Here is a 27,498-nt window from a genome sequence, read left to right on the forward strand (position 1 = left end):
CCAAGCAGATTAACTTTCTAATGCCTACGTCTGTGGCCCAGCCCCCCTAACCCAGCTTCAACTTAGCAGTGTCCCCCAGATGGATGACAAGGAAAAGATCTTACAGTGAGTATATCAAAAATCCAATTACCTCAATTCCGTTAGTGCAAAGATCACACTGAGGGTCTGTAAGGATATTTATAATTCAGCCTGAAGAACATTGTCTGTACATAATAATGACTTATGAAGCATGTAGTAAAAGTCGATCAGTTATGAAATTTTATTATGTAACAAGAATTAACCATTGAATAATCAGAGTGATGTCTTTATTGTTTATTTTTTTTATCCCACAATTGCCCAACAAGCTCCATCTCAATGTCAGACACTGGTGCCTATTTACATAACTTCCATTGACGTCTGGCTAGTTTTTCACCTGACAAGTGGTATTTTGACTTGCGTACTGTTGTCGCATGGGTTTCATTATGGGCATATTTCCCTTGGAACAGCAGTATCCTCCTCAATCCATGTCACCCACAGTCTCTGCCAGTGAAGAACGCGTTTCCCACGGGTGGCTGAAGTCTGGTCCTGTGTCTCTTGTCTGCTGTGGGCATGATAGTGGTGCTTTAAAATGACCCCCCCACCCCCATTCCCCTTTCCCACCCACCCGGCAGCAGGAATGTATGAGGCAAAAATAAAATTACAGGTGCAAAAATTGAGTTTTTAGAGAGGACTCTGCACCTCTGGTCACATCATTAGTCACAAGTAGCTGTGCTGTCTCTAAATCTTTCCACAGTGCAGACTATCTACCCACAGTCAATTCAGTCTGAAGAATTGTCTACTAGAATCCTGATGGACAACTTCAAGTGTTAACAATGCTTCAAGTTCTTTAGAAATGGCTTCCAGCGTGGAGGGTTATCCTTCCCAACCTTCCCATAACTGGTCTCTGCAGGATACAGAACAGACAATGTTACTCACTATATTGTAAAATATCACCATCCCACGTTGCTCCCATATCAGCTTCTAATGTAATAAAATACCCCTTTTACACCAACCGAATAACCTGGGTTATTGCCGGGTCGATGCTCTGTGTGAACGGCTCCCAGAAAAATTTCCCGGGTTGATATACCCGGGAATCTTACTCTGGTTGAGAGCAGGGTTGAACACAGGTTGTTCCCGTGTCATGCGGCAGTGTGAACGGGTGCTACCCTGCTTATTTGACCCGGCTAGCTCTGAATGATGCTGATTGGAGCTTCTGGGGCACTGGCAGATGATGTAAATTGTCAGTGCCCTGCAGAGAGATGCACATGAAGCCATCGCTTGCCTGCCTAACCTCCTGCACCACAGCAGCCTGACCAGCAGCCACAAAAGCAGGCAGGCACACAGCCTGCCACAGCCAGAACTGCAGCCTGCACCACAGCAGCCTGACCAGCAGTCACAAACGTAGTCTGATGATAAACAGGCTGCCACAGCCAGAACAGCACCCTGTAGCAATGCTGTAATCAGTCCCCACCCCTCTCTTTTGTTGCCTTTTGTGACCATCTTTGTCAGACCTTAAAACAGATCATTTTTAATGACTTCTATAGAGAAAAGCAGGGATTACCTGGGTTCAGTGTGAACGGGGCAAACCCGGGAATAACCCGGGTCAAGTTGCAGTGTAAACGGGGTCTGAAGCCGAGTTCGACCCGGGATTGACCAGTGTTCAAATTCCAGGGTCGGACCTGGGATTGTGGTGTAAAAGGGGTATAAATGGTAGCACTTGTTCACTGGTTTGGGGGGAGGGATGTATCCAGTTTTTAATGCTTTAAAAAATAATTGGGCTTATACGATTTCATCATGCTTAATGTTGCAGTAAGAGGTTTAGAAACAATGTACAAGTTATGATCCTTATAGGACTTCAACCAAAGAGGGGGAGTCAAGTACCCATTTTGGGCGGACTCCCATGTTAACACAGTTCTTTGTAGATAGCAGGGAACATTTCTGCCTATGCACACCAGTTATGTACAATATTAAATTCTTAAGTTTTACACCTTCAGATAACTTTAATGCATTAGCTCCACATTAACGTACAGATGTAAGTAAACAAAAGTAGGCACTATCACATGGAAAGGCTTCTAGAGATGATAATCAGATTTCCTCTTTTTCGCACTCTTTGCACGAGGAAGGGTTAGATAAGTAGCACACAGTTTGATGGTCCCTGAGCTGGGGAGCTTGCGCCTTACTTAAATGCGTTCTCTAGATTAGTGAGGAGTAGTGATGTAAATGAGGACACAGCTCAAAAGGACAACGACATGGTAATAACTTGGTCAATTGCTGTCCCTTCAGACCTCTATGTTAGCAGAGAGCAGGGAACCAGATGGAAGTTGGCATTTTGTCAGCCTACTGTATAATTAGCAGCAAGTACAGGCTGGCAGAAATTGTCTCCTCATCACCAATCATGCTACGACCTATATACTTATCAATAGACAGCCATGTAGGGAGAATTCTGCAGCAGCAGACCTGCTCCTTTATGTCAGGGTTACACACGGGTCAGTGCTGCCCAGCTCAGGAATTAGCACACCGCCAATAAATTGTGACAAACCTTTCTAGCAGCCTAAGCCTAATTACAAATGAAGAAAGACCATATGTTGCCCATAGTCCTACTTAGATATTAATACTGTTAATATTTGTCTGACAGAGAAGTTTTTCTACCACAGGTCCTGGGAACCTTAAGGGAGTACTCTCATTTTCAAGCAATTACCCAAAATACAGCGACTATTCCTCTGTAATGTTATAGGTTGCAGACACCATTAATAAGTAGGGACTGTAATATAGAGACGGGTGTCCCAAAACTCACAAGGATTTAGAAGTGGGTCTCTTCGTTTTTGGCCACTTGCGACGCTGAAGTTGCCTAGTTTTCAAGCAGGAGAAAAGAAAAGTAACCCATCACCAAGAGTAAAAGCACTAAACACAATACACATATATAGTACTAGCTACTATATATAGATATATATAGATATTAGTTTCAGACATGTGAGGAAAGTGAGCCTCTTACTGGAACCCTTTAAGGAGAGTTTCAGCTCTATAAAAAGAAATACAGAATATTGATTTAAAACCCTCTTTCTACAACAGGATTGGGATCCTGGTCGCTGGCTGCAACGGGTGTCACCAATCACTCTGGGCAGAGTCTCCTGTGACTGGCCAAACGCTGGGCACAATTCTTCTTGACCAGAACTGCCTGCATCTAGTAATGGCAGATCCAGCCCCAATATAACGTAACACTCACCAAAAAACCGTTCTGCAGAATTCTTAAAATTGCTGTCCTACATAATAAAAGCACCACCGGAACTTCTGCATTATAAATCGTACATCCCAAACTGGAGCACACACATGCTGGCGATACCTGGTTTGAATAGGGCCCAAACACTTTACACCTTAGCATGTTGGCTAATTTCAGGTTACAAGCACCATTGGAGGCAGCTATAGTTTGGGTAGTGACCTGACAAAAGTCCCCTGTCACCAGCCTAATGTAGTAGTGGAGAGAATGATCATGTACTTTACTTTTTATGTCACTAATACTCCTTACTTTTTATGTCACTAATACTCCTTCCTCTAAGCCGTATTACTATTTACAGCAGGCTGGCAATGGCAGCAGAGACTAGACAAGAGTTTTATCAATTTAGTAGTAAAATGAGTAAATTAGAGATTCTCAGGTCAGAGACAGAAAGAGAGCTCCACATGAAGGACTAATAGTAGTTAAAAACTTACTTGTACTGTTCAAAACTTTCATCCTTAAGACCTAGAAATAAATTGTATAAAGTTATTTTTTGGACATTCTGCATTTCATTTTCTCACCATTGTTGCTGATGGGGAATTGTCTTCTGTTTCAGATAGGTTTATTGCAAAACTCTGATAATGTTTAAGTACAGGGATCTGAGATCTCTTACCATAAAAATGTGGATTGTATTTCAATTTAATTGGGTAGATGGTGACATTAATAATATTTGATACCATTCTCTGTTGTACTAGATGAGGTAGAAAGACCTTTTTCTTAAGCGGCAGACCTACAACCATCACCAAGATTTAGAAAGCACCATACACCAATTAGATTGCAGCAGAGCAGGCCCTAGCCAATTTGGTGCCCTAGGCAAATTTTTGACTGGTGCCCCCCTAGCATATAATCCCACCACCAATCTTATTGTATATACGCGGAAGCCAAAAATAACACGTTGTGTGTGTATATATATACACAAAATATATATATATATATATATATATAAGTTATCCCCAGGGCCAAACAAACACAGGGACCCCATAGGCATTTTCTTTAAAGACAGGCAGCACTTCACTGAATTAATAGACAGACTAGAAGGTGCTTAGTAACTGGTAATATATATATATATATATACACATACACATACATACATACATACATACATACACACACACACACACATATATATATATATATATATATATACCCATACATACATACACACTATATATATATATATATATATATATATATATATATATACCCATACATAAAAACATACACATATAAACCCATACATACACATATATTTACCAATATGTTATCACACATATATATTCCCATACATACACACGCGTATATATATATATATATACATACATACATACATACACACACGTGAGTGTGTGCGTATATATATATATATATTTATTATATATACCCAAACATACACATATATTTACCCAAACATACAAACATATATATATTCACCATACATACAAACATACACACACATATATATATTCCCATACATACTCACGCATATATATATATATATATATATATACACCCATACATACATGCAAACATACACGTACACTGTGTATACCCATACATACACATGTATTTACTCATACATACAAACACACACATGTATATCCCCATACATACACATATATTTACCCATACATACATACACTCACACACATATACATACATAAATTAACACATACAGTACATTATAGGTGGCAGACATAGAACTGACCTGGTTATGCATGCTTTTTTCGGCTGGTGACAACTGCCTTCCATCCTGTGCAGGTCAGTTCAGCCTTCTGTGCTCCACCCTGATCTCATAATTTCCAGGCCAGCTGTCAAGCCAGTTACCGGGGATGGCAGGTGGAAGGTGGTTAAAGGGCGGAGCTTCAGCGGGGACCCAAGCTTCTACTGAACCGGGGGACACAAGTTGTGGACAGCACCGGGTTGCTTAAGGAGAACCTGGGGGCGGGGCTTCAGGGCAAGGGCGCGGAGCTATGGGCTGTAAGGAGAGGATAGTTGGATGGCCAGGGGCGGAACCTGACCATCTACTGCGCTGCCCGATCGGAGAGGTCCGATCGCGGCAGCGTGCAGGGAGAGAGAGTCACTGGGTAGCTGTGCCAGCTCTGGGGTAGGTGAGAGCAGCGGCAGGCGGCTGACATTTTTTTTTGTGGTTATGAGATGCATGAATGAGCCAGCATTAGCAGGGCATGCTGGTTCTAGTAGTGCTAGTTGGAGTTCCCAGGGGTGTATGTGCCTTTATCATGAGGCCTTACATTTGCCAAAATACACACGTGCCTTTATTAGGAGGCTTTAACTGGCATATATTACATTTGGGGTGAGCGTTTGGGGGTAGGGGCACCTGAGGCTACTCTGGCTGGGCCTCCTCGGGGCATCACCACTTAATACACATAGTTACTTTTCACATCACCTTTTAAAGTCAGGTCCATAAATATTGGGACATTGACAGAATTTTCAGATTTTGGCCTCTATTCACCACCACAATGGTTTTGAAATGAAACAAACAAGATGTGCTTTAACTGCAGACTTTCAGATTTAATTTGAGGGTAATTACATCCAAATTGGGTGAACGGTGTAGGAATTACAACGGTTTCAATATATGCCTCCCACTTTTTAAGGGACCAAAAGTAATGGGACTATCAACTCAAAAGCTATTTCATGGACAGGTGTGAGCTATTCCCTCGTTATTTCATTATCAATTAAGCAGGTAAAAGGTCTGGAGTTGATTCTAGGTGTTACATTTGCATTTGGAATCAGTTGCTATCAACTCTCAATATGAGATCCAAAGAGCTGTCACTATCAGTGAAGCAAGCCATCATTCGGCTGAAAAATCAAAACAAACCCATCAGAGAGATAACAAAAACATTAGGTGTGGCCAAATCAACTGTTTGGAACATTCTTAAAAAGAAAGAATGCACCGGAGAGCTCAGCAACACTAAAAGACCCGGAAGACCACGGAAAACAACTGTGATGGATGACAAAAGAATTATTTCGCTGGTGAAGAAAAACCCCTTCACAACAGTTGGCCAAATCAAGAACACTCTCCAGGAGGTAGATGTATATGTGTCAAAGTCAACAATCAAGAGAAGACTTCACAAGAGTGAATATAGAGGGTTCACCACAAGATGCAAACCATTGGTGAGCCACAAAAACAGGAAGACCAGATTAGAGTTTGCCAAACAACATCTAAAACAGCCATTACAGTTCTGGAACAACATCCGATGGACAGATGAGACAAAGATCAACTTGTACCAGAGTGATGGGAAGAGAAGGAAAGGAACTGCTCATGATCCAAAACATACCACCTCATCAGTGAAGCATGGTGGTGGTAGTGTAATGGCGTGGGCATGTATGGCTGCCAATGGAACTGGTTCCCTTGTATTTATTGATGATGTGACTGCTGACAAAAGCAGCAGAATGAATTCTGAAGTGTTTCGGGCAATATTATATGCTCATATTCAGTCAAATACTTCAGAACTCATTGGACGGCGCTTCACAGTGCAGATGGACAATGACCCAAAGCATACTGCAAAAGCACCCAAAGCGTTTTTTAAGGCTAAAAAGTGGAATGTTATGCAATGGCCAAGTCAATCCCCTGACCTGAATCCGATTGAGCATGCATTTCACTTGATGAAGACAAAACTGAAGGGAAAATGCCCCAAGAACAAGCAGGAACTGAAGACATTTGCAGTACAGGCCTGGCAGAGCATCACCAGGGATGAAACCCAGCATCTGGTGATGTCTATGCGTTCCAGACTTCAGGCTGTAATTGCCTGCAAAGGATTTGCAACAAAGTATTAAAAAGGGAAAGTTAGATTTAGGATTGTTTAGTTTGTCCCATTACTTTTGGCCCCTTAAAAAGTGGGAGGCACATATAGAAACCGTTGTAATTCCTACACCGTTCATCTGATTTGGATGTAATTACCCTCAAATTAAATCTGAAAGTCTGCAGTTAAATCACATCTTGTTTGTTTCATTTCAAAGCCATTGTGGTGGTGAATAGAGGCCAAAATATGAAAATTATGTCAATGTCCCAATATTTATGGACCTGACTGTGGGCCTGATTCAGAGCCGCTCGTAAGCGGCCGCTCGTTCGTTCCAACCGATGTTCGCATAACTGCGCATGCGTACGGATTTTAATACGCATGCGCGAACCAGTCAGTGCGGCCGAAAATCGTTTGCTCGCTAAATAGCGAATGCCTGCTATTTTGAGTGACAGAATGAGGCGTTTGTGGGTGGTAACAGGGGAAGGTGCTTGAAAACGGGGAGTGGAGATCAGAACGCAGGCGTGCCTAAAGGTCAAAACGGGCGTTTTAAGGGTGTGCATAATTACTAAAGCAGCGTCATCGACCACGTCACTTGGTTGTTTTATAGTTAGAACTGCTCGCATGATTGTGGTAGGAAAAACCAACCACAAGAATAGCGAGCAGTTCATACGCCGTCCGATGTACTCGATTAATCTAATAAATAGCGGACATGACGTATGATGCGAGCAGCCAGGGGGCGTTGTTTTCAAAATTACGATCGCATGTTTTGTTCGCTCGTTCAGACAAAGAGGCGTGAACAGACCGCAAAGAGCGAATGGTTAATTTAAATAGCCAGCCCCTTTTTCTGGACGAGCGAGCGCAAATAGCGTCCGGCTCTGAATCAGGCCCTGTATGTTTGTTTTTAATTCATGTATTTTTTCACATATATTTAATCTCTTTCATCACTTATTAATTACTCGCACACATCTATACTTTACACTGCACTGTCACTCTTTTTCCATTTTCGTGTGATGCCCTGGGCTGTACGTTTTTTGGGGTGCTCTGTGCCCTGGACGTGAACCCGTTAGTGTTAGGGACTGCTAGTGACAGAGAAGCCGTGACGAGGCCTAGCAGCTTCCCATGTATTTGCAAATGCATGCAACCAATATCTCTGAAATTCTATTACCATATAGTGTTCATATATTGTTGCTAGTATGGTTCAGTGTGCTGAGGAACAATAGGGCGATAAAAAAACCCCTCCCTTTTCTAACTAGTAACTTACCAAGCTCCACGCTGCTGGTCCGGGGATTACACTGCCTGGACCCCTTACAGCTTCGCAGTTCCATCAGCTGGACATGTAGCTGATTGAGCACATCACGGCCCAGAGTGTTGACTGCGTTAATCAGCTGGAGGAGATAATGAAAGAAAGGGGATATCAGTGGATCCATCCTCGAAAGATAATACCATACTGATGTCTTTAAAATCATCTAAGACCGAGGAAGGCAGCCTGCAACAGCACAGTCACTGTTGAATTTCACATTTCTGGCTGGCAGTGTAGTTGCAATGCAGCATGGGAGCCACGGGTTGGTTAATAGTCAAGGGGAGATGTATAAAGCTTTTGAGAAAGATAAAAGGAAGAAGTTGCCCAAAGCAACCAATCAGCTTTTAACTGTCATTTATCTAGCAAAGTCTATGAAATGACAGTTAGAGGCTAATTGGTTGCTATGGACAATTTCCCCATTTTATCTCTTTCAAAGGTTTGGTACATCCCCATGTATTGGAAGGGATGGAGTGGGAGAGTATACTAGGCGTTCCTGACTGGAAGCAGATTCCACTGTGAGCTTAGTCTACCTAATCATCCTGATGGGAATCCTCTTCTTGCACTGTTCGCGTATTTTACTATTTTAACAAGTGGCTATAAAGTGTTTTTAATATAAAGTAAGATGGTGACTAAAAAAGGTATTTGTAAATAAATTGTGGATCAGGAAGATGTTTTTGTAATGTGAAATTGAACCTTCCATAGCATGGGCTCCGATAATGAGTAATATTTTAATTACAGAATTAACTAATATATCATACAGTAGAATAGTGCATCTTGTATCCTTGTTCCATGAATCTATGATGATATGGATGAGCGGACATCCATATATTACCTGGTATGGATCAGTGTTGAGGTCAAAATACTCCAAGAAGCCCGTGGCAAATTCACAGAACAGGAAGTTATGGGTCTCGTTAATGGTTCTCAGACACCAGTAGGTATTGTTGTTGGCACTTGTACAAGCGCAGAATGGTCCCACTACACGGGAAAGAATAGTGACAGCATTGAAGAGCACAGGAGTGTGGTGAGTATCACATTTGTATGTACTGTGTATATGAAATGTGTAATACAGTATATACTAAGACCACCTACAGTACCATCTCCTATAGACTACAGAGATGGTGGATGAACAATGTAAGTTAACTGGAAGGGCATTGAAAGTCAGATCATTCCTGCAATGTACAAATGTGTCCTCATACACTCTGGCTTTAGTTGAGCCAACCAGCCCCTCTCTGCGCACCAGGTCCCAGGGGACTCTGCAGCGCTGATCATCCCGCTTGCTCAAAATGTCTCATTCGCAACTGAAAGCGACAAAACATTTCTGCTAGATTAGGGTGGTCAATCCCATGTACGACATTTGTACATCTGTGTAAGAATGAGTCTGAATGTGTATACATGGTGCTACAAGGCAGCAGGTTTTCATCTGCAACTTTGTATTTTATGTAATACTAATTCCTGTGCGGTGAAAGTCGCAGCCAGGCGTCACTAGTACACTGAGCGGCTTTTTGCTACGTCTGTGATGCGAATAAGATACCGTACGCTATATCACTCAGACCATCTCAGTCGCGTTAGGCGTCTCACATCATATGGCTTAAAAGAACACATCTGTATACTTATGTTATAGTGTGGGGGGGTTGGGTACGAGATGCCACGCTCGGGATCCTGGCGATCCGAATCCCGGCGCTGGTATCCCGACATAATTAAGATACCAACAGCTGTAAGTATCTTAATTCTTCCCCTACAACTAAACCTAACCCTACCCCTCCCTTCTTAGTGCCTAACCCCAATACTTACCATCAGGATGCCGGCGTCGGTATTGTGACTGGTGGCGGGATTCCGGCGCTGGCATTCTGAGCGCCGGCCTCCCGCATGCCAGGATATCCACTACAGGATATCAACGTGGGGTGCTGCTTACCCTCGCCTAAATTTACACTGAACTCATAACACAACCCATCCCCTACTTGTGTTCAAGAAAAACAGGGACACTAGTACTGTATTCGATCCTATCCACAGCCTCAGAAATCTTTGCTCTTCCCAGAATAATTGTACGCTACAAGGACATAAAACTCTCATCATGCGAGTACAGGAGTCTGGGGCAGAAGTGGAGTAGCCTTTCTTCAGCATGCCTGGTAATCTCTAACAACAGAGAACTGGAAGCACAGTTGAAGGTGTATGTGGCCAAGCCCCAGGAAATTCCTATCATAGAGCTGTACTTGTTTACTGTAGTGTTTTGCTGAACATTTGAGGCAGTGGCGTAACTAGGGCAGGGCGTGCGGGGTACGTGTCGTGGGACCGGCTGCGCGCCGCAGCCGGCCACGGTACCGGCCCGCCCTAGTTAGCCAGTGTAGCGCCGACCGCAGTGTGTGCGGTCAGCACTACACATTTACACAGGACCGGAGCTAGGCTTCCGGCGCCGGTCCTGTGCTGCACAGCTGAGCCCCTTCCCTCCCCCTGAGCGCTTGCCCAATAGCGCCAGGAGGAGCGTGGCAGGCGGGCTCAAGCTGTGCTAACACACACATCGCCGCCAGCATGGCAGCGATGTGTGTGTTACTCAGCAGCCAATGAGAGTCAGACAGACTCTCATTGGCTGCTGCTGCACACACATCCTCCGCCAGCGCTGGCGGAGATGTGTGTGAATCTGCAGCCAATGCGAGTCAGATAGACTCTCATTGACTACTGCGCGCCCACTGCAAGAGCCGGCTCCTGCAGTGGGTAATGGGAGAGACGTCATGAGGTTGTGATGTCTCTCCCATAATGCATAGCGCACCAGCCCGGGAGGACTGACGTGCGGCGGAAGGAGCGGTGGCCTGAGCAGGAGCGTGGATTCAGGTAAGTGTATTTTTTGTGTTTATTTTTTTGTAACTTGTCTGTCTGCACTACGGGGGGGCGGGGCTACTACCACTGGGGACACTATCACTTGGAGGGGGGGTTACTGGTGACACTGTCACTTGGGGGGGCTACTACTAGTGGGGACACTATCACTTGGGGGGCTACTACTACTGGGGACACTGTCACTTGGGGGGGCTACTACTAGTGGGGACACTCACTTGGGGGGGCTACTACTGCTGGGGACACTATCACTTGGGGGGCTACTACTACTGTGGACACTATCACTTGGTGGGGGCTACTGGTGACACTATCACTTGGGGGGGCTACTACTAGTGGGGACACTATCACTTGGGGGGGCTACTACTAGTGGGGACACTATCACTTGGGGGGGCTACTACTACTGGGGACACTAACACTTGGGGGGGGGCTACTGGTGACACTATCACTTGGGGGGCTACTACTACTACTGGGGACACTGTCACTTGGGGGGGGGGGCTACTACTACCGGGGACACTATCACTTTGGGGGGCTACTACTAGTGGGGACATTGCATACTGGGGGTACTGTATAAGGGGCACTACTGGGGTTAAGGTGCATATGGAAAGTAATGTGATGATAATGGGGTGTGTCATGTTGACACGCCCCATTTTTAGGTGACAACGTGCGCGCACATAGGGGGGGAGGGCTCCATTTTTACATTTGCCCTGGGCTCCAAATACCTAGTTACACCACTGATTTGAGGTGCTGGTGGCGTGCATGTGTGACACTGCTAATGAGACCTTACATGTCCAGAAGGGTGCGGTCTGCCAGTGCTGGTTGTCATGGGTGAAGCAGGTAAGGCCAGGCATGCTGCATGTGTCATTATTCTTTAGCCTCTTCAGTAGTTTCCGCAGCTTTTTCTTACGTCTCTGTTCCCGCATCAGCCAAACTTTGTCGTGTTCTTTCAGGGAGTTCCTGTGTGCAAACGCTACAGTCAGGATGGAGGACACAGTGTCTTGGATATTGTAGATAACAGTGTAACACAGACATATAGGTCAGTGGGGTATGTATCATCCATGGAGAGGTTTATATTTACAGTAACTTTATGGAAAATTGTTGCGTTATGCAAAGTATAAAGCAAGTTAGGACAAACCCATAGATTATTATTTTTCCTCAAGAGGAACCATCATAAAACTAACAGAAATACATTTTGTAACTTAAGTATAAAAAACTAATATTGTTATATATTTTGCACACTTTTTCACACCCCACTTTTACATAACCCTATTAATGGATGACTTAGCGAGGTCTCTAGAGATATATCAGGACCTTTGATCCCTTTTTGGTCAGGGGATAGGACAGATATATACAGATGCGCCCACATTCATTGTGGCTGATTGCGGCACAAATGTGCCCGCGAATCTTGCTATGCGCTACGCTACGGCGCATCCCCGATCGCGGGAGTGCGTCTCCATTCAACCCTATGGAGATGCGAAAGCGCTTCTCTCATTATATCCTATGGAGATGCGAATGCGCGTCTCCGATCATTGGAGTCCGTCTCGCGCCACGCATAGCGCGATTCGCTGAGCTATAGACAACAATGTAGCTGGGCAGATCTGTATCTAGACTGCAAAATGGTATCAGCTGTGGTGAAGTGTGACGAATTCAAAATATGAGGGGGGTATGGGTTCTACATATTTGGATAATGTGATAAGTAGACAATCTATTTTCTGACTTTTCAATGATATTATTAGAAAGTTTCCATTGACAAGATACAGAAGAGGCCTCTAGTGATACAAACACCTTCCATCCCAAATTACTAGGTGTATTACTTACTTAAAGGGGTGAATTATGGTTCCCCTATTCTTCAGTTTTCCTTTCTTATGCTTGATGTGGTAACTGTAAGAACAATACATTACATGTAAAAAGAGGAAACAATTTTATATATGACTCCCAGACTCCAAGAGCTTATGATCAGAGGTCATCTATTATAGACCTGAACCAAGCCTAGTGTGACTAGAGGCACCACAGAAAAGCTCTCCGTAACATGTTGCTATGTAGTAGTAGATCTATCAAATGTATGGTAATAAAACCAAACAAAGCAGGTGACCTAATAATTTGAAAGTAAATTATAACACGTGGGAGTAATGGAGACTTGGATGGATGACAGGACTGGAAAAGTGAATATGGAAGGAGATGGCATGCTTAGAAAGGGGTATAGTCTGCGTAAGTAGGAGATAGCATATTTAGATTAGGGATGAGTGGGTTCGGTTCCCTGAGAACCGAACCCACCCGAACTTCGGGGATCCGGGGCGATCCGAGCCCAAGCTCGGATCTCCCTGTCTGCCCCGGATCCCTCTCCCGAGGCAAAACCTCGAGATCTGCTGTCGGATCTCGAGGTTTTGCCTCTAGCGGCCATTTAAAAAAAAAATGCCTTTGCCTTTAATGGGCAAAGTGCTGATTGGCTGACAGAGCCGTCTGTCACGGCTCTCAGCCAATCAGCATTATGGTGCTCATTTGCATGTAGCACGGACTCGTGAGATCCGTGCTACATGCATCTGTGTGATTGACAGTGACACAGAGCACAGATGGGTCAGTGAGACCCTCCTGTGCTGCTGTGTATTTCAATGACACAGATGCACGCACGGACCAGGAGATCCGTGCTACTTGCATCTGTGTCATTGACACAGAGCACTGACTGGTCCGTGAGACCCGTCTGTGCTGCTGTGGTAAAAAAAAAAAAAAAAAAAACCTGTGTAAAAATAGAAAAAAATGGCGTGCCCCCCCCCCCCCCCCCCCCAAAAGAGCAACCAGCCCCGGGCATTAGTGACCCAGTGCTGGGTGTGCTTAAATACAGGGGACAAATGACGTAGGGGTCCCCTGTACTTAAGCACAACCAGCACCGGGCTAGTCAGAACCAGCGCTGGTTGCCAAAATACGGGGGACAAACTACGTAGGGGTCCCCCGTATTCTGCGCAACCAGCTCTGGGCTCTGATCCGGTCCTGGTTCTGGAAATACAGGGGGAAAAAATTAGTAGGGTTCCCCTGTATGTTCCAGAACCAGCACTGGACTTTTTCTAGCGGGGGGCTGATGCCACAGCCAGGGGAGCCCTTTCACCGGGCCCCCCAGCCGCAGCATCAGCCCTGACCGCTAGTCAGCCCAGGCCGGGGATCCCTGGAGAGCTGGGGACCCCCCCAATAAAGGGGTCACCCTCTCCAGGGCACCCCAGGCCCAGGCTGATAGCCCGGGGCTATCCCCGCCACCCCTGGTGGCGGTGGGTGGCGGGTTGATTGTGTGGTGTTGTGTAAATAAAGAATATCAAACATTGTCTTTATAAGTAGAACTGCAAGTCCCAGCAAGCCTGCCCCGCATGCTGGTACTTGGAGAACCACAAGTACCAGCATGCAGGGCATTAAGGGCCCACTAGTACCTGTAGTTCACCTGTAAAAAAATGTTTAAAAAAAACACAGGACACACACACCGTGACAGTATAAGTTTATTAAACATACATACACACACACACACACACACACACATGTACACATACTCACCTATGTAACCCTGTAACATCGGTCCACTTGTCCGGTAAAGTATCCATAGGGGACCTGTGAAAAAAAACACACTCACCATCTCCTATGCGAGGTTCTGTCCTCTTCGTTCCAAAGTAGGCATCCACGGACTTGGCAAAAAAAAAAACGAAAACGCGATCCAAGAACTTAGTACCGTTCTATAGAACGGTACTTCCCGAATGAGAGCTTAGCGGCGGGGTATCACCATGGAAACCCCGCTGCTAAGCGTTCATTGGCTGAGAGAAGCCATCTCCCGTCTCTCAGCCAATGAACGGCTCCCTCCATTGTAGTCAATGGTGGGAGCCGCAAGGTTATTAAAGTTTACCCTGCAGTGTTTAAAAAAGGTATAGTATGCGTAGGAAGGTGATTAGCATCTTTAGATAGGGGTAAATTTATCAATGGTCGATTTGCAGGTCGTTTTGAAGAGTGATTTAGCTCTTCTCAAACCGACTCAATTCGAATGTTGAAAAACCAGTGATTTTGCCAGATTTACTATTATTTGATTTGTTTTGCGATTTGCAATACAAATTCGATTTGAGTCGGTTTTGAGCAGTGATTTGCTGTTTGATTTGGCATGTTCATGTACAAATCGAACGGCAAATCACCTTTCAAAACGAACTGCAAATCCCCGACACGTTAGAACTGCTTCATGCTTTCACTTTCAGCAGGAGCAGTTCGTTCTCACACAGATACATGCAGACATCAGTGAGATGCCTGCATGTATCTGACTGTAAACAGTAAATAGTTAAAACTTAAAAAAAAAAAAAATGGACGTGAGGTCCCCCCCAGTGATCGCGCTGAGCAAAAAAAAAAAATGTGGGCCCCAGGGACCCCTCACTGAAATAAAAATGGGGTCCTACTTCATTGTTTCTGGGTCCCATTACAATTTATGCTTTTGAGCACCCATATACCTCCCCACATCACACCACACCACTCCACATTGCTTACACATACACTGCCTATAAAACAAGTGCTGGTGGTTGAGGCAGGGATCAGTTGGGGTAAAGGGGGGTGCAGGCAGTGCTAGGGCAGATCTAAGGGCAGGTATTACTGTGCTGGCGGTAGGGAGGGAGTGGGTAAAGGCAGCTAGCAGTTTGGAATACATATATACAATAGTCAAATGGAGTGGAATTTGTGCTGGCGCCCCCTGATATGCGGCCTATACATTTTCACATTGGTTTCCGTGCCACCAGAAATACACAAATAAAAGGGAGAAAATGTTCTTTGGCGCTTCTGGTAGTCTTACCCAGAATATAAAAAATATTTATTAAAAGAAAACTTCCCTTCGGGATCATATCATTCAAAAGGTCTCATTCACATGGATAAGTCCACTTTTTCTTACTTAGAGCCGTATTCAATATGAGCCGAGCCGTGATACTTTTTTGCGGCCCCGGACTTTCCGCCTACTTCGCCTGTTCTGCAGGCAGAAAAGTATTGCGGCTGTCTCTGCATTACCCCGTATTCAATATGGAAGTATGGGAAAACGGGACCCGGCGAAACTGAAACAGGCGTTAAGTACTGTCATTTTTGGGGAAATCAGCCTGACACCCCCCAAAAGATACTCTGACATGGTGGTTAGCTATGGAACCCCCCGTTTTGGCTTGCTGAAGGTATTTGGTGATTTTAAATAGGCTCAATAGCTGCTAAATAGCGTTTTTCTATACTTGATGCAGAATAGTATTTAGGAGCTTTTTTTTCCAGAAAATAACTTATCCCAGTAAATTTGGGGTACTTGAAAATGGGGGTCAGCATATTTCAAAGTTGCTAAAGTGAAGTTGAAAAATCCACCTGCCGCAAGCACCTGCAATCAAAAAACACTTGGGGCATACTTGGGGACCCCCCCCAGAGTCACGTTCGCTAGTTTTTAAGTTTGTACCCCAACGTTTTTCTTCGCCCCCTTTTTCAAAGTAATTTTTTGGGGTGTCCTTAAGTATTTTTTTGACACAGATTACCTTTGGGGGACTGTCTGAAGGCTGCACGGGGGTTCCCGCAACGCTGCACCCCAAAACCCCAATTCTGCACTTTTTTCCACCTCCCATTCATAGGCGAAACTTTTTCGCCTATTACATTCCATAAACTTTCTGCCAAGAGGAAAGTCTTTCAAATTGAATACGGGGTAAAAGTCAAACAAGCGAAAATGATGTCATCGGCGAAAAGTTTCCGCCAAAAACACGCGGAAAGGGACCTTTCGCCTCAAATTGAATACGGCCCTTAGTTTGTTGTATTTATCTGCAGTGACCACACCAGTGTTCTCTTCTTTTTTTTGGCTATAATCCAACAAATGAATCGCCGCAAGATATTTACCCAAAAGATAAGAAAAAATATATATGGTGCAGAAGGTTCCAAACATGTAAAGGTATTTATTCATAAAAAAATGTCATACATGTAAAATTGATGACATACATAAAACAAATAATGCAGTAACACTTGTAGCGTCTAGAGTACAGATAATTGTGCAGAACCGAACAGTGATGGCTTCTGTAAAAGGAGCGAAGTGCGCTCAAATGTGGGAATACTGGAATCTCTCTCCCTACCATATCTTAGTGAACTTCTTCACTCCTTTTACAGAAGCTATCACGGTACGGTTCCGCACAATTATCTGTACACTAAATGCTACAAGTGTTACTACATTATTTCCTTTTATGTCATAATTTTTACAGTTAAGAATGTTTATGAATAAATACCTTTTGCATGTTTGGAACGTTCTGCACTATATATATTATATTATATTTTTCTTCTTCTGTTTTGGGTAAAAAATTTTGCGGAGATTCATTTGTTGCAGGGCCGGATTTCCAACTATGCATCCTAGGCGCTCGGCTAGGGCCCGGCGGGACCCGTGGACAGGCCCCTTTGCCCTTAGAAATTATTCGATCACAGTGCTCCCACTGCGCGAGTACAGCGTCCCGCCTCCTCCTCTCCCAGAGAGTCCCGCGCTTCTGTCTCTCTGTCAAGGAGAGAGACAGTACGCGGCCCGGCAGCCTGCTTGCGGCTGCTTGCTGGGGGAAGCCGGGTGTGCACACTTGCAGAGACAGAGTGACTCACCGGGTGCGCCGCCCGCCGCCGCCCTGTCTCTCGCATCTGATAATCTGTCCATCACCCATCTAGCCGGGCCCCACCGCACCCTCTCTGCTAGCCTTTCAGGACCGCAGCCACCCACCATCAGCACGCAGCAAGGCCAGGCAGGTCGGGCCTATGAAAATGTATATCTCAATGGGAGCAAATTATTATATATATATATATATATATATATATATATATATATAATATATATAATGTGTTTTTGTTTTTTTATTATTATTTTTTATTTTTTTCTCCTCTAGTGACATTGTAAAAACTGCATATATCCAGTAGGTGTCACTAGGTCAAGACTTGACCTGGAGACACCTACTGGATTTATGCACAGTTTTTACAATGTCACTAGATTATATATTATATATAATTTGCTAAGTTACTACCTATTGTGAAGGTGTTTTTATCTTATTTTCTGTTTCCTCACCTTCTCCCGTCTCCCTCTGTTCATCCCCCTTTCCTAAAGTTTCGCACTATTTTTCCTCCAATCTTCCTCTGTTCATTTGACCCCTTATCCATTCTCGCCTATCACACTCTGTATGTATGTATATACACACACTCCTTTCATGTATATATTTGTTACAGGATGATTATATATATATATATATATATATTTTATAGTGACCTAGGAAGACTGTAGTAACTGTGCATATAGTACAGTAGGTGTCACTGGAGCAAGATAAGGAAAACCTGTCCCTCCCCATGTGGAAAAGAATAGGCGGCATTCTTTTGTCTCCAATAAAACGTGTACTGATCACCGATGGATTAAATACAGAGTCAACGTTTCAAGGTCCTAAGACATTTTCGTCAGGATTCAAGAGTGCCGCCTATTCCTTTCCACAGATCGGACAGGTTTCCTTTTTAGAAATAAAACTGTATATATTGATGCGTGTATATAATATGATGTGTGCGTCTTGCTCCAGTGACACCTACTGTAATATATACACAGGATTGTTTGAAGGAGGGGGCCCCTAAACAATGTCTTGCCTAGGGCCCCGTGAGTTCTAAATCCAGCTCTGATTTATTGGATCATATCTGGAAATAAAAGAGAACACTGGTGTGGCCACTGCAGATAAATGCATCAAACTTGGAGTAAGACAATGTGGACTTCTTCATGTGAATCAGACTTTTCAGCAGTTGGGGTAGAGCTAGGGGTTGAGCAAGGGAGCAGTTGGGGCAAGGGCAGGCTTTGCTGTGGGGCAGTACTAGGTTTAGGGAAGGGATAAGGGCAGGCAGCAGTTGGAACAGGGAGAGGGGGTAGATAGCATTAGGGACGGTACTGGAGGAAAGTGGGGGTTACGGGCAGGCAGTACATGGATATAAGGAGGGCTAAGAGAGATTAGCAGATTTCTTATTTAGCAGCTTCCTCCACCTGCATTGGCCTGTTTTGCAGCACTGCTAGCTCACAACACACACCATTTTCTCATTTGAACAGTTTCCCCCATTGGCATAATCATTGTCAACAGGTACCCCACACAACACAGTGGAAAAGAAGGTAGAAATGGGAGAGAGCACTGGACAAAGGTAAGTTATTTTATAAGAAGCCATAAAATACACAATCACAATATAACTTTTTTTTTTAAATAGAATAATATATCCATCAAGAACAATTCTGCAAGTATTTAAAAGAAAATAGTGAGGTATGCTGCATATAAATATCCTGAGAAAGGTCTAGAAAGTGACTCAGACAGCAGTGTTACAGGTATAAACCAATACTGGAGCAAGTCTGTCAAGGAATAAACACACCAATTACTTCAAACAACAAAATACCAGCGGGGTTAATAGTAAGTGATGGAATATAACTAGTATGCAAATACAGTACTGGGTTAAATACTGGGGTGTGGTGGTCAGGTGGGGAACTAAGCAGTTAGTGATGCAGTTCCATAGGCACCCCTAAAACACCCATGTTGCCTGTCTTGTTAGGATGTTTCCCGGTGCCCCGGTCAGCAGTGATAGCGGTTAGACAGTCTTGGTCCCCAGCTATTCTTTGCTGTGCAGCAGCTCAATGGACAGAGCAAATGCTGCTTGTAACTGTGTGATGCCGGCGGCTGAAGGTGTGCCGCATGGGGCTGCCCTATTTCCCAGTCTGAGAGAGGAGAGGAGATCACAAAGTGACAAGGGCAGCTGAGGGATGTGTGACCCGGAGGGTTTCCCTGGCCAGCGGCACTGTAGTCCCGTATTGTGCCCTTGAACTTCGGGGCCCGGGACGTTTGTACCTTTTGTACCCCCTGTTGCCGGGCCTGGCTCCTTGTAGCTGTATACGCCGCTCTCTCCTTGGCGCTGGAGCCGCCTTCTTCACTCCACTGGGTACCGTAGCCTCATTCATTCCAGAAGAAGTGAAGGCACCAAGGGGAGGCTGGCTCCTCCTCAAAATCTTATAGTTCTCTTAGCAGAACCCGGGAGACATCAGAGGCGCCACAGGATTGCCCGTAGGATCCGGCAGGGAGACAGAAGCCACAGAATTGGCTGCAGAAGAGCACGTCCCACGCACTTTGTAAAAGGGAGGCCCCAGTCCTCAATTTAGGGTAAAATATGCGCTATAGCGCGTATTTGCGAACACTGCCCCCCAAAACACAACCAGCCCCGGACTGTTCCAACCCAGGTCTGGTTGACTAAGTACAGGGAAGAAATTACATAGGGTCTCCCTGTACTCAGTACAACCAGCACTGGGCTATGGGAAGCAGGGCTTCCCATAGATCCACATGCTGGTACTTGTGGATCTCCAAGTACCAGCATGCGGGGAGGCTTGCTGGGACCTGCAGTTCTACTGTAAATTTATATTCTATTTATACACTACACTAACACAATCAACCCACCGCCCAGGGGTTGCGGGGATAGCCCCGGGCTATCAGCCTAGGCTAGGGGTGCCTTGGAGAGGGAGACCCCTTTATTGGAGGCCTGGCTGACTAGTAGTCAGGACTGATGCGGCGGCTGGGGGGCCCTGTGATAGGGCTCCCCTGGCTGGGGCATCAGACCATCGTTAGAAAGGGTCCAGGGCTGGTTCTGTGAATTACAGGGAGACCCTACGCAAATTTTTCCCTGTAATTCCAGAACCAGCCCTGCTTCCTATAGCCCAGTGCTAGTTGTACTGAGTACAGGGAGACCCTGCGTAATTTTTTCCCTGTACTTAGTCAACCAGACCTGGGTTTGAACAGTCCGGGGCTGGTTGTGTTTTGAGGGGGGAACTCACATAAATTTTTTTTTTACTTTAAACTGTTTAATTACTTTTGACAGTCAGATACATGCAGGCATCTCACTGATGTCTGCATGTATCTGTGTCAATCCGACCTGCTCATGCTCAAATCAAAAGCATGAAGCAGGTCTATTCATTTGGTGATTTGAAGTTCGAAGTTTGATTTGAAGTCTGATTTTGAGGTCGATTTCAAATCGAATGATAGTAAATAAGAGTTTTGTGTGTAGGGCTATGTAAAAAGTACCCATGTTTTTCCGATGGTCGATTTGACTACAAATTCGATTTGAAATTCCATTTTACATTCGATTTGGCCTTTAGTAAATACCCAAAAGCAAAATCAAATACAAATCGAATGAAAATCGCACCTCAAATCACTCAAAATGCAAAATCGACCTTTGAGAAATGTACCCCATAGTATGCACAGGACGGAGATAGCATGTTTAGATAGTGGTAAAGTATGCGTAGGACGGAGATAACATGCTTAGATAGGGGTATAGTATGTTTAGATAGCATGTTTAAAAAATCTAAAGTATGCGTAGGAAGGAGATAGCATGTATAGATAGGGGTATAGTATGCATAGGACAGAGATAACATCCATAGATAGGGTTACAGTATGCACAGGAAGGATATAGCATGTTTAGTATAGTGCGTTTAGGTAGGGTATAGCGTGTAGGAAGGATATAGTGTCTTTAGGAAGGGTATCGCATGCTCATGTAGAGTTTAGTTTATTTAATAAGAATATGGCATGTTTAGGAATGATACTGCGTATTTGGGAGGGATATAGGGTGTTTAGGAAAGACATGACATGTTACAAAGAATATACCATGTTTAAGAAAGAAAGGAAAGGAAAGGGGGGTGCTTCTGTATATATCAAAACATGTTTAAGACTTACACAGCAGAAGGATGTATGTAAAAGTTCTCATAATGCAGCTTCAATACAACAGAGTGAGTGTAATAATTGTTAAATATACATGACAAAGACAAATACAAAGACCCCAGTAAAGCAGTGACTGAGGTTTGTTATGAGCATAAATAACTGCAGTGAAACTCTGAAGGCGGCGAGGATCCCAACAAGCAGGATGCCGTCTGCCGGAGGCCCGGCATTGGAATCCCGATCGCGGAGAAAACACAGACCGAAATCCCGACATGACTCGGGATGCCGACGTCTGGATCCTGACAGACGGCATCCCGAATGTAAGGACACCGCGGAAAGGAGAGTATCAGTCGCGGGGGGGTTGGTCGACACTTAGCGTTAGGCTGCAGGAGGGTGGAGGTTAGGGTTAGGCTCCGGGCAGGGGGGTGGTTAGGTTCAGGCACCACAGGTGGGAGGGGGTTTTAGGATTAGGCACTGAGGGGGGAGGGTTAGGTTTAGGCACTTACCAGGAGGGTTAGGGTGCGGGGTAGGGAGAGTTAGTATTAGGGTACAGGAAAGGAGGGTTAAGGGGTAAATAGGACAAGGGGTAAATAGGACAAATCCCTGTCGGGATTTGAACCATCGGGTTGCCGCTGTCAGTGTACTAACAGCTGGCATCCCATCCATCTGTATTTCATACCGATTCCGTGAAACTCAATCATAAATTTTGATAGGTGAATTAAAGCACCCAGATTTTATTTTGGGAAACTACTGAACGGTTTAACCCATCTTTTTTTTAAGACAACAGTTTTTTTTATAAATGTTAAATAAATAAAGAACCAAATGCAGTGGGAACTTTCTTGGACTAGGTGCTATGTAATAGAAAACATTATTGTTTTGCAAGGGAGTACAAAAGGTATGAATTTCAGAATTGTAAAGTATAATCCTTTCAGAGAAGCACTGTGAGCTCTAGACTGGGACATATTAAGGACTATATTTACAAAAGTGCGGGTTTTTATGTTGCCCATAGCAACATAAATGAGCTAGATAAATGAGAAGTAGAATCTGGGCAACATCTCCACATCTAAAAACTTACACTTTAGTAAATATACCCCGTAAGGTGCATACGCACGTAACGATTTTTTGAACAATTTAACTATAACAACGTCATTATCGTTCAATCGTTGAAAAAATATGAGATATGGTAAGAACTTACCCTTGTTATCTCTATTTCTACGAAGTCCATAGGGTTCCACAGGATACCTTGGGGTATAGGTGTGACGTCAGTCGCAGGGCACCAAAGAGTTAAGCTTTCAGCCTCCCAGGATGCACTAGGTCCCCCTCCTATACCCCGCCCCCGGGCCAAGGCACCTCAGTTAGTTACCAAGCCATAGGCCGGAGGAGGAGAAGGAAGAGAGAGAACAAAGATCTGGACACATACAAGAATCACATTCTCACCAGAGGGAGACGGAAAACCGGTGACCAGAGCAAAGCCCATCTGCAGCACAGGTGCGACAGGGCGGGAGTCCTGTGGAACCCTATGGACTTCGTAGAAATAGAGATAACAAGGGTAAGTTCTTACCATATCTCATATTTTCTACTTCAGGGTCCATAGGGTATCCACAGGATACCTTGGGGATGTCCCAAAGCAGTATCCTTTAAGGGTGGGGACGCTCCTGTGCAGAAAGGAGAATCCGCCGCCCGAAGGAAGCATCCTGAGAGGCGAAGGTGTCAAACCTGTAATACCTCACGAAGGTATGGACAGAAGACCACGTAGCAGCCTTGCAGATCTGAACTGCCGAGGTACCACGTCGAGCTGCCCACGAAGGACCCACAGACCTAGTGGAATGAGCCTTCAGAGAAGGAGGGACCGGTAGGCCTTCATGAAGATAAGCTTCAGAAATAGCCATACGGATCCAGGCTGCCAAAGTTTGCTTTGAAGCAGGCCAACCCTTTTTACGGAAGCCATAGAGGACAACAAAGCGTCCGACTTCCTAAACAAAGAAGTGCGGTCAACATAAGTCCTTAAGGCCCGCACAACATCCAAAGAGGCCTCACCCACGGAAAGACCCGGTGAGTTAAAGGCCGGAACAACTATTTCCTCGTTAACATGAAACTGGGAAACAACTTTGGGAAGAAACTCGGGCCGAGTGCGGAGCACTGCCCTGTTCCCATGAAAAACCAAGAAAGGGGGTCTACAAGAAAGAGCCCCTAACTCAGAAACACGTCTGGCTGAAGCAACGGCCAGAAGGAAAACAGTCTTAGCTGTTAGCCATTTAATATCCACTGAGCCCAGTGGTTCAAACGGCGGTCCTTGGAGAGCCCTCAGGACCACAGCCAAATCCCAAGGCGCCACAGGTGGAACAAAGGGCGGCTGAATACGGAGAACACCTTGCATAAAGGTGCGCACATCCGGGATTGTAGCAATCCTACGGTGAAACCAGACAGATAGGGCCGAAACCTGTACCTTCAAAGAAGCAAGGCGAAGCCCATGATCTAGTCCCGCTTGCAGGAAGGCGAGAATCCGAGACAGACGAAACTCCCGCGGTGCATAACCTCTCGGTCGACACCACTGGAAGAACGTATGCCACACGCGATGGTATATCCTCGCGGAAGACGGTTTCCGAGCTCGTAACATGGTACGCACCACAGAGCTGGAAAACCCCCAGGACCTCAGCATGGCCGTCTCAACAGCCACGCCGCCAAAGACAGCCGAGTCAGGTCCGGGTGAAGACAAGGACCCTGAGACAGAAGGTCCGGTCGTAGCGGCAACCGCAGAGGACTGTCCACGGACAGACCCTGAAGGTCTGAGAACCAGTGCCGTCTGGGCCACGCGGGAGCTATCAACAGGAGCGTCCCTCCTTCCTGTTTGAATTTCCGGATTACCCGTGGAAGAAGGGAGACCGGAGGGAACAGGTATTTTCACCTGAACGTCCACCGGACGGACAGAGCATCCACCAGAGACGCCCCTTCGTCTCTTGTGCGAGACCCGTACACCGGCAACTTGTTGTTGTGCCGGGACGCCATGAGGTCGATTTCTGGAAGACCCCACCTGTCCACCAGTAGTTGAAAAACGTCCGGGTGCAGGGACCATTCCCCTGGATGAACGTCCTGGCGACTTAGAAAGTCCGCCTCCCAATTTAGCACTCCCGGGATGAAGACCGCTGATATGGCCGGAAGATTGCGCTCCGCCCAAACCAGGATCCGAGAGACCTCTACGAGAGCCGCCCGACTGCGAGTTCCTCCTTGCCTGTTTATGTAGGCCACGGTGGTAGCATTGTCCGACTGGACCTGCACCGGGTGACCCTGCAGAAACCGCTGTGCCTGCAGGAGAGCATTGAAGACCGCACGGAGTTCCAAGATATTTATTGGAAGCTCCGCTTCTGTCGGTGTCCACCTGCCCTGGAACAAGTGTGGACCCGAAACTGCTCCCCAGCCCCGAAGACTGGCGTCCGTTGTCAACAGGACCCAATTTGGAACCCAGAACGGACGTCCCTTGTTGAGGTGGGTCGTCTTTAACCACCACGCAAGGGACAGGCGAACCTCCGGGGTGAGCACAATCGTCTGGAACTTCAGAGACTGAGGCAGCCCGTTCCACTTGGACAGGATCAGGTGCTGCAGAGGTCTGGAGTGAAACTGGGCGTATTCCACCATGTCGAACACCGACACCATGGAGCCCAGTAACCTCATCGCCGAGTGTAAGGACACCCGGCGGCTGTGCAGACAACTGCGCACCCTTGACTGTAAAGCAGAGATCTTGTCCTCCGTCACGAAGATCCTTTGCTGTCCCGAGTCCAATAAGGCTCCAAGATGCAGAATCCTCCGAGACGGGATTAGAGTGGACTTCTGCCAGTTGATTAGCCAGCCGTGCCGTTGCAGCAGTGCAATGGTCAGGTCCAAGTGGTGTAACAGGAGCTCTGGAGATCCTGCCACCAATAACAGGTCGTCCAAGTACGGCAACATGCGGACTCCTTGCAGCCGCAGAGAAGCCGCCATGACCGCCATAGCGTCCTGTATGTCCAATGACACCATGTAGTCCCCAGGTTCCAGCGCCAGAATGATGGACCGTAGGGTCTCCATCCGAAACTTCGGGACCCGCAAAGACTTGTTGAGTGCTTTGAGGTTGAGAATCGGACGATATGACCCATTGGGTTTCTGTACCAAAAATAGATTTGAATAGAAACCCTGGCCCCTCTGGGAGAATGGAACAGGCACTATAACTCCAGCCTGGAGCATAGTGTGCAATACCTTCCGCAGCTCCGTAGCCTTGTTCCGGTCTGATGGTAGACCCGTGGTGAAGAATCGAGCCGGGGGTCTGTGCCGGAAGGAGAGGGCGTACCCGTGAGAGACCACCTCCAGAACCCAAGTGTCTGTCGTAGTGAACGACCAACACCGGGAGAACTGCAGCAGGCGGCCTCCCACCCTGGGATCCCCCAAGGGGAGACCCGGACCGTCAGGCCGCAGGCTTGTCATCTGGCTTGGGGGCCGGACGTCTGGTACTCCATGCCTGTTTCCGGGGCTTGACCGATTTCTTAGGGCCAGCCTGTCGAGGAAACGACTGTGGTTTGGGCCTGCCCTGGGCCCTAGATGACCGAAAGGACGATGGTCCAGAACCAGAAGGAGCAGCGGCCGACGGGAGACAAGCAGATTTGGCTGCCGCCAGCGTGGCCACAATCTTATCCAGATCCGGACCGAAGAGAACTTCTCCGGTAAACGGCAACGCTTCCAGACCTTTCTTGGATCTGCGTCCGCCTTCCAGGATCGCAGCCACAAGGTGCGACGAGCAGCTACCGCTGCTGAAGAAATTCTAGACACCAGAGTACTAATGTCTAGAGCCGCCTCGTTGATGTAGGTGGCCGAATCACGGAGATTACCAATCAACTCCGCCTGTTCGGCCGGACAGTCGGATTCAAAAGAAGCCTCTAATGAATCCGCCCAGCGCTCCATCGCTCTGGCAACCCAGCAAATGGCCATAGCCGGCCGTGCTGCCCCCCCTGCAAGGGAATAAGCGGACTTCAGGCAGATTTCTACCTTGCGGTCCGTAGCATCCTTAAGGGAGGACATGGATGGCATCGGCAATGTGGCACTACGGACAAGACGGGTCACGTGAGAATCCACCTGTGGAGGGGATTCACACTTAGCAAAATAATTATCCGCGAACGGATAAGCCACCGCCAGGCGTCTCTGCGGCTGGTATCTTTTGCCAGGTTGTTTCCACGCCTCCTCTAAATGGTCCACCAACTGACCCGAAAGAGGAAAGACTGTGGCATCGCCCTTCACATCTTTGAAAAAGGCATACTTAGATTTAGCCGCTGGGGGAACTTCGTCCTCAATCACCAAGGCTGTGCGGACCGCCCGAATAAGTCCAGGAATATATACTTTGGACTTAGCATCAGCGTCCTTAGTATGGAAAGGTTCCTGATCGTAAGGATCCAGAATCTCCCCATCATCAGACGTCCCTTCGTCATCCTCATAAGGAGCGGACAGAGACGCCACCGGCCTTTTATGAGGCCGCATCACAGACTCCCCTTGCAACACATCCGACAAGTGCTGTACAGAACTCGTCAGGGAGTTAACCCACGCTGGCTCCTGAGAACCTGGGAGCGGGGAAATAGGGAGACTGTGGGGTACCACCAATTGTCGTGGGAACCCCTGCAT

The 27,498-nt window shown here is 46.2% G+C and overlaps 1 protein-coding gene across 7 annotated transcripts in view; it reads right to left on the reverse strand.

Moving 5' to 3' along the window:
* Positions 1 to 241: 241 nt before the first annotated feature.
* Positions 242 to 27,498, reverse strand: part of SULF2 (sulfatase 2) — a 379,961-nt gene continuing 352,704 nt past the window's right edge. For 6 of the 7 annotated variants that reach the window (XM_088472164.1, XM_088472162.1, XM_088472166.1 and 3 more), the window contains 7 exons: positions 12,992 to 13,054; positions 11,961 to 12,130; positions 9,183 to 9,325; positions 8,312 to 8,435; positions 3,724 to 3,754; positions 2,813 to 2,866; positions 242 to 922 (listed from right to left, as the gene is read on the reverse strand). In XM_088472164.1, the coding sequence (XP_088328290.1) occupies positions 892 to 922; positions 2,813 to 2,866; positions 3,724 to 3,754; positions 8,312 to 8,435; positions 9,183 to 9,325; positions 11,961 to 12,130; positions 12,992 to 13,054 (616 nt within the window). In that variant the 3' untranslated portion in view covers positions 242 to 891. The remainder of the gene's footprint in view (positions 923 to 2,812; positions 2,867 to 3,723; positions 3,755 to 8,311; positions 8,436 to 9,182; positions 9,326 to 11,960; positions 12,131 to 12,991; positions 13,055 to 27,498) is intronic. The other variant, XM_088472169.1, reaches the window with a different exon arrangement.

Source organism: Taudactylus pleione, unplaced genomic scaffold (assembly GCF_031769625.1).
Source record: "Taudactylus pleione unplaced genomic scaffold, aTauple2 ptg000121l, whole genome shotgun sequence".
Lineage (NCBI taxonomy): Eukaryota > Metazoa > Chordata > Amphibia > Anura > Myobatrachidae > Taudactylus > Taudactylus pleione.